The sequence below is a fragment of the Osmia bicornis genome, chromosome 9 (assembly GCF_907164935.1).
Source record: "Osmia bicornis bicornis chromosome 9, iOsmBic2.1, whole genome shotgun sequence".
Taxonomy (NCBI): Eukaryota; Metazoa; Arthropoda; class Insecta; order Hymenoptera; family Megachilidae; genus Osmia; species Osmia bicornis.
In genome coordinates, this window is record NC_060224.1 from 3,987,519 (window position 1) to 3,995,326 (window position 7,808).

The 7,808-nt window shown below is 37.6% G+C and overlaps 1 protein-coding gene across 1 annotated transcript; it reads left to right on the forward strand.

Annotated features, from left to right (window-relative positions):
• The first annotated feature begins 4,964 nt into the window (after positions 1–4,964).
• On the forward strand, positions 4,965–6,225 carry LOC114879020 (protein atonal). Its single transcript, XM_029193488.2, has one exon. It carries the CDS (start codon positions 5,164–5,166, stop codon positions 5,971–5,973), a length of 810 nt encoding a protein of 269 aa, XP_029049321.1. The 5' UTR covers positions 4,965–5,163; the 3' UTR covers positions 5,974–6,225.
• Positions 6,226–7,808: the final 1,583 nt, after the last annotated feature.

Consider the following 7,808-nt stretch of genomic DNA (forward strand, 5'->3'; position numbering starts at 1 on the left):
GCGCGTTAGCATTTCTATGGCGTTGAATTGCTTCGGTTCGTTTTACTGTAGCGCCAAAAAATCTTTGGTATCGCGTCACCATTGTATTACGTATTTTGGACAGGTTAGGACGTTTAACCATTTATCTCGTCATTGACGTTAATCAGAGCGGTTTCGGTCGTGGCCAAAATCATTTTCTTCGATCTATATAATTCCGTTTGTCACGCGTGAGACATTTAGCATGCACATCTTGGATAATTTTTAAATTATGCTTTCTACGAAAAATCGTACGATTTCAATGGAAACGTATGAAAGTCAAGATGCTCTTGTTCCTTAAATCTTCATGATTTCTGATCAATAAATATTAGCTACAATGCATTATATCCTAATGAGAGGATAAAATTTGAACACTCACCGGAGTAGTTGCCGGTAATAAGATGCGGACCAGCTTTAATATTCAATATAAAAATTGAATATAGCGTTACCGATGATTGTTGCCGGTATCTGTATGCAAAACTTAATGCTCGCCGACTACCTGTGTGGTCCTGAATATAAAAGCGCTACTCTGCAGTAGTTTCTAAAGATTGCATTCTTGTTACTATTAAAAAGTGCCCCCGAGGTGTGCGATCACCAATTTCACTCGTTTAAATTTGCAAATATTCTCTTGTCTTTCATTTAATTTTTCTAAATGTTATTTGTACAGATTTGAAGCGAACGTTTTGTTTTCGTGAATTCGGGGCGTAAAAATATATTTTCATTTCACCGCCCCTTCCTTTGGAGGTCTCTTCTGTGGGAAGGGTTTTCAACCCCAAATATAGGTAAACGCAGAGGGATAGGTATTCGGGGCCTAAGATCTCATATATCCATACTAGCTTTCCCGAAACCCATAAAAATCCCCCATTTTTAGATCAAAATCGTTGCATCGACTGATTTCGTTTTTGGGCCGCCGAGAACTTTAGATAATTAAACTGGAACCTGGTCACGGTTCTTATTCCCGAAGATCAAGGAAGAAAGTCGGCACGGTAAAGGAATTAAAATTGTATTAGACGTTTCAAAATCACTCAAATTCTATTGTATAATGGAAAGTTTGAAACATTGCCATAAATATGGCAAAAGATTATTAAGTTGACTTATGGAATCTATGTTGTCCATCGTTCAACATAGGATTTTTATGATATTTTAATTTTTATATACATTCAAAGTAAAAATATAGAAAAATTGTAATTTTTAAAAAATTTTCTTTTGAACATTAGTTGTATGGCTTTATTCGATTAGGAAGCGTCTTTCTTTTTGTAGATCCATATCCAGGTATACGGAACGTAGAAAAATTTTAACGCGTTTACGACTGACCGTCACGCTGGAAAATCCTTCGGGAACATCTACTGACGTAATTACGAGCGACTTATAACAGTGTGGTAACCCCTTCATTTGTGAAGTATGATAAACTGTTGCTCATCTACCGTCCGGAGATTTGCCTCCATGATTTATGCTAATACAATGGACCTACCTCAAAGTATCCTCTACTAAACGCTCTATTAGGCTTAAGTTAATTACGAGACTACCTTCCTGTGGGCTGGTTCAACACGGTTGTTACCATATTACGATACATATATTACGTCCGTAACGATGCGAGGGATTTCTGAATTAAATTTGACCGATTGATGCTGGTAAGAAACTTCGCCAACATGTTTATTTCAATATTTTATAAAATAACAAGTAGGGTAAGGGGTTTTCTAAGGTTAATACGATACTAATGGTACATTGAACCTTCTTTAATTTCTTTCAATTATCGGATTATATGAAATTTCTGGCGTCGGTCACGGGTGACCCCTACGATAGTTGCCATCCATAGTTTCGTAGAAACCGTAAAATCAGCCAACAAGCATAGTTAGGTGGTCGAAGCGGCAGCCGAAAACCGAAGTAACTTCCAAACTAGTCCTTATTTGTGACTTTGTCCCTTTCTTTGAAATCTGACGAGTGATTAGCGATTACGTTCCCGAAATGGTATATCGGAGCGTGCACAAATAACTAGGCGGCATGTCGGTACGTTCAAACGCGCCAAGTATGAGAAACTGGAGTCAGGGGAAAATAAAGTTATTGTCCATAATCGGTTTTGTATCCGGAAGACATCGGCGGACCCGTTGGTGGTCGTCCTTCTATATTTATTTTATATTAATATTCAGACACCATAGCATGTCCGAATATAGGTACCAAATTTTAACAAATATATTTAATGTGATATTTCAAATTCACATGGACCTTTTTTTTAATTTTTTGTTTCATTGTTTCAAGAAATAAATTCATAAAAATCGCTTGTGTTATTCGATAGTTAATAATAATCCATGGTGTTTAAACATAAATAGGAACGAAACGATGTCGGCTCAGCCAGAAAGGACAAAATAAGGAATTTGAAAGCGGAACCGGATAATGTGGTAATTGTATTCTGAGAATCAGTTCGGCACGCACCCCTTAACAAGCTTCGATGAGTCTTCTCCTGTCTGGTTCTAGACACGGCAACTCGGAAAGCATAGATGAATGGTTAGCTCGTTGTGGTATACAACTTTTTGATGTATGTTTTTGATAGCACGTGATTTCTGTTTAGGAACACAGGTGTCAGAGTCATGGCTGTCACAATTCGTCTAATCAGTTATGATGGCATAGCGAAAAATTAGATCACCCCGATTGGAGATTTTTTAATGAACAAAATTGGAGCAACTATTGTAAGGGCCATCAGTGGCTGGCATCACAAATTTAATTCAATAACTACAAGAAATTAGAAGAAAAGAATTTCAGAACCTTCGTTATCAATCAAGAAATCAATTTACTGTTTCAGAAGACACACCTCTGTCTAATGAATTATTAATGAAATGGAAAATCCTAGGAAAAGAAGAGAAAATGGGAGGAGATGAGGTGAAATAAATGGTAATAATTCGATTTCTAGACCTACATTTGTCTGCAAAAGCTTACATCTCTATTGCTGAATGCATATTCATTGAATAGGCCTGGCCATGTAGTCTAACTTCGTGGAGGGTCAGACAGATAGCGTCATACGGTGCTCTCATAAATTATCGCTAGTTGCCGGGTAACATGTTATTTGCCACCGAGCTCACAAATGAGTACATTTTGTATTTAATTACTCGACTCACGCCCAGGGCGCATCCTCACCACGGACCTACCTCGGCCATTTTGGCTCCAGGCCTTCTGTTGCTTCAGTTTTTGTCTCTCTCAGTTTCCTTTTTTTTCATCTTATCAAACTTCTGTCTTGTTTTTTTCTTCATTATGCTACTCCTTATAATTGTGGAATACAAGAAATTAATTAATGATTTCAATTAATTTATTGTATTGGGTATCAATACACTGCTGATGAAAAGAAATGCAACTGATAATTAATTCTTTTTTTTTATTTATTTAGAAAAGTAGACGCTATTAAGAAAATTTGATATTTATTTATTTCAAATTTAACTAAGACCAATTAAGAGAAAAATTGGGAATTCTTTAGCAAGATTCTGACGAGCAAAGACAGGATGAGTGGGTTGAACAGCTACAACCACTATGGGTAAGCAGGTAAGCAAAAAGATGAAAACAGAAGGTCGAAAGCGAGATAATGTTGTAGGTGAACCGAGCAAGGATAGGCACAGACAAGCGTGCATTTCGTAGTCCTAATTATTGGTTCCGTCCCAGTTCCGTTCTAAAACAAGAAGATAATAGATGGAAGCAATCAATTTTTAAATTGCACCCTAATTCGACGGACGAATACTCTCGCGTGAAAATCGCACAACTATTTAGATGTAACAAAAAACATTTCTTTGAGAAATCCCTATCAATTATTATTCAATTTTTTACATTACTTTTTGTACCTTGATCTACAAATCATTTAAGACGTTAAATTTACAGAATGGGTACCGAAGATCCTATCTATCGTGGGAGACAAAAAATTCAGCATTTACCGATCGCACGATTGTTCTCGTTAAAGGTATGAAAAGTACTAAAGGTTTTTAAGCATGGGATTATCGTGTCGCTACTTAGGAAGAATTTTAGGACGACGGCGGGGCGATCCCGAAATCCAACACGGCTGCGTCCGAAGGGAATGACAGAGATCGGGTTGCTTCGGACCACCGTCGTGCTCGCCGCAAACTTTATCCTACCTGTTTTCGCTAATTGAGCGAGTAAAAATGTAACTGGACCTTACGCCCCTGAGGTATTTGCACCCTTTTCAAGATACGATCCGTTCTTTTCCCAAGGTAAATTTGCGTTGGACCGCGTTCCTCATTGCAGCCGGTTCCATTCCATCATCCCTTCAATACTTATTGCTTAAAGGTATCCATCCATTCAATTTTTCTCAATATTATTATTCAAATTTGCCTAATAATAATGAAATGAAATTTTCCTAATTAATTAAAAATGTGCCTTTGATAAGAATCTCAAGTGGCCCATGAAACATTCCATATATTAAAAATCTTCATACAATTTAATCAACTAATCTCGATATTCCATTTAAATCCTCAATTGAAATGCATAGTGTGCTTCAAATTGTTACATTTATCCAGTAAACTTTCTCTGAACGAACAAAGTACTACAATTTGCTTCTTGAAGAATACCATTTTTCAATATAATCTTCAACGAATTACCGATGAAGTATATCAACCAACAGGTAGTTGGTCACGGTTGGGCCAACTTCGCGTGGAACGTATAGGTGTGCATAATGTGCAGTGAACAGAGCTCGCACATGTCCATACACATGCATTCGAAAGGGCCTAACGTAATGGCTGTGTACATGATCGTGTAGGTTGGAGGCGCCGATGCCACCTGTTGCACTAGCCATTCGCATACTCCGACCTGGTTGGCCCTACTTCATGGTAAAAGTGGTGGGGACATCAGACGAGTGTTCATTGGTCAGACGGCACGTGCTGCACGAGGGTGCCTCGCTCCGAAAACGCATAAATTCCCCGCCACTGTGCCTGCCGACTTCAGAAACACCCCGACAGCCGAGTCGGTATGTGCACACAGAGAACCTGAAGAAAATCATCGTGAAACGATCAAGAGAATTCTACCTCTATCGCGAATTCTATCTAAGAAGACTACGTTCGAACAGAATAATCTAATCGTGATTCCGTGACGGCACAGTGGAAATACAGTGAAGGAATCGACGAAGAAGGTTCACATACCTGTTCAAGTGAACGTACCATGGAATTGCAGGAGATGTTTCGTTACGGATACATGTTCCCACCTAGAGAAGACGAAGTTGTATCCTGCACCTACCTGGACTTACCGAGTTATCCTTATTCGAAGAGCAAGACTGATCTCCCTCCGGTAAGCACGATCACGGTACCCCAGTGCATCGTCTATGACGGGAATCACAGTGACGGCTGGCACACGCCAAGTCCAACCGCCAGTCTCAGATCGGTTAGTCCTGCGACCACCCTATCTGAACCTGACACGATCACCACTTCGGTTACCTACCGTATCCTAGGCTCGGTGGATGAATTGAACAAGAGGTACACCACGAAGAGGAATCAATCCGCAATGGGCACCGAGACGAAGCATAATACGAACATGGTGGATCTAACGGAGGAAGTAAATAGTATGGACGCGGACACCGATGGAACCGGGGATGTCGAGATCGAAACGGATCACGAGAAGGCACAATCGTGTCGAGGTAGTGTGATCAGCAATTCTAGTAGTTTCTCAGATAGAATCGTGGACGCTGATAGCGAAGACGAGGCTGAAATGAGCGACAGTCCAGATCACGTAGGATCCGGAAACGGAGGCAGTGGTGTCAGAAGAAGAGGTAAATACGTCAACTCGACGATCGTTAGGAAACGCAGACTGGCGGCAAACGCAAGGGAAAGAAGACGAATGCAGAATTTGAATAAAGCCTTCGACAGACTGAGGGCTTATCTTCCGTCCTTGGGCAACGATAGACAATTGTCCAAATACGAAACTCTTCAAATGGCACAGTCTTATATCACAGCTCTGTACGATTTGTTGCAATGAGAATGAATTATTTTCCCACGTGAAAATATATTTTTAAGATATTCCGAACTGTGTTAATGAAATTAATGAAAAATTGAGGTATTAGGTTCTTTTGTGATTCTCAGATTGATATTGTTTACCGTTTATTGTGACGAATGGACAGTTTCATAAGCTATAGTTATAGAATTTCGTTTCAACAAAAATATGCTTCCAATTAAAACATTAGCTTCTTTTTCTTCTTCTTTTGTATTTATCGTATGTGATGGTGATCATACAGAGACAGTTTTAAGAAATTCTTGTAAATAATAGGAAGATTGTAAATTTTGTAAAATAGTAGTATTTTAATTAGTAAGTTTCTTTAAATTTAGGATTGTATTATAAGGTGAAGCAAGTCAGGTACCTATAATTTATTAATGCGCTCTTCTTTGAGACTGAAATATGTGTTGAGAAATATAATTATTTTATAAACTCTTCATTGTTTATCCTTCCCGTTCCAACATTGTATTGCAAAACTGTTGATACAAATATTTTGTGTTCTCTTCTTTTAATGATTTCTACTTGAGCATTTCGAATGAAATTACCTTGTAATTGGTTACGTTATGTTGATCGGTGACCTGTCAAATGCAAAGTTAGATCATAAGGGATGAAGTATATTCGGGGCGAAAGAAAAACAGCATCGTCATCGGTGGTCTGGTCGTCATACGAAACCCACGCGACGCGTCGGTGCCCGGTTTCATTGCAATTTGAGAACCTGCAGCCTCCTTTCTTCGACGATGACTCTTCTTTCTTTCTCTTTCTCGTTCCTCCTTCGATTATTCATTATTGCCACTGAATCACACTTTCTTTCATTAAGAAAAATTTAATTAGATCGTTGCAATCTTCAAGAAAAGCAAATTCACCCTTCGCGAAGTAATGTTTAACCCTTAAGCAGCATGGTAGAGTTAAATTTGAATTTGTCGAAATTAAATCTGTAGGTTCTCCATTCGGACATGTAGATAATGATATTCCTTCAAGAAATGCTCAGGTGAAATAAAAAAATTAAAAGAATCTTTTTGTTTAATTTTTTTGAAGATATGTGTACGTGAAAGTAATTAAAGAGTAATAATTATGAAGTGTGTTAAATTTTTATGCAGATGACATACGAGCAGTGTTAGCCTTGAATGATGTCTGTATAATTACTTCATAAAACTTTCATAAAGCATATATTACACAATAACATTAAATTTAGGTATAAGGAAGTATGTATGATAATTTCGGTTAGGTTGTTACCTTTTATTACTCTTTACAAATGAATTAAATTATAAACATGAATATCTAGAATCATTTTAGTTTTTGAGGGATTCCTTCATTACTAGCATATTGTTTATTAAAATACTTTCTTGTAACTAAAGAAAAGATTATAGCAGAAACTAAGGATAAACAAATATTAGGTACATTTCTGTATAAAACATAAAACATCAATGCCAAAATAAACTCTGTCCAAAATTTTTTAAGGTACCTACACAAGCTATGATTAGCATGATCATTGACAAGAAAAGAAGAAAATTTTCCTTCCATTCTCTCGTGATTAGCGCTACATAGTTACAGTAAATATTAAACTTACAGCATCACGGTGTTAGCCACGGTTGTGCAATATTTATCGAAGATGAGCGAACAAACAACCCTTATTCGTTACACAAAACGTAGGGGGATGCAGTAGTTTGTTGAAAAACACCCTAACTCGGAAGAACCTTGAGAAGCTTCTAAACAAACGTATCCTTTTCAACCCTTACGTATTATAATTTTATTTATCAAATATTATATTCAGTTAAATTTTCTTACTAAAATTTTTGAAATGACTAGGAACAATTATGGCA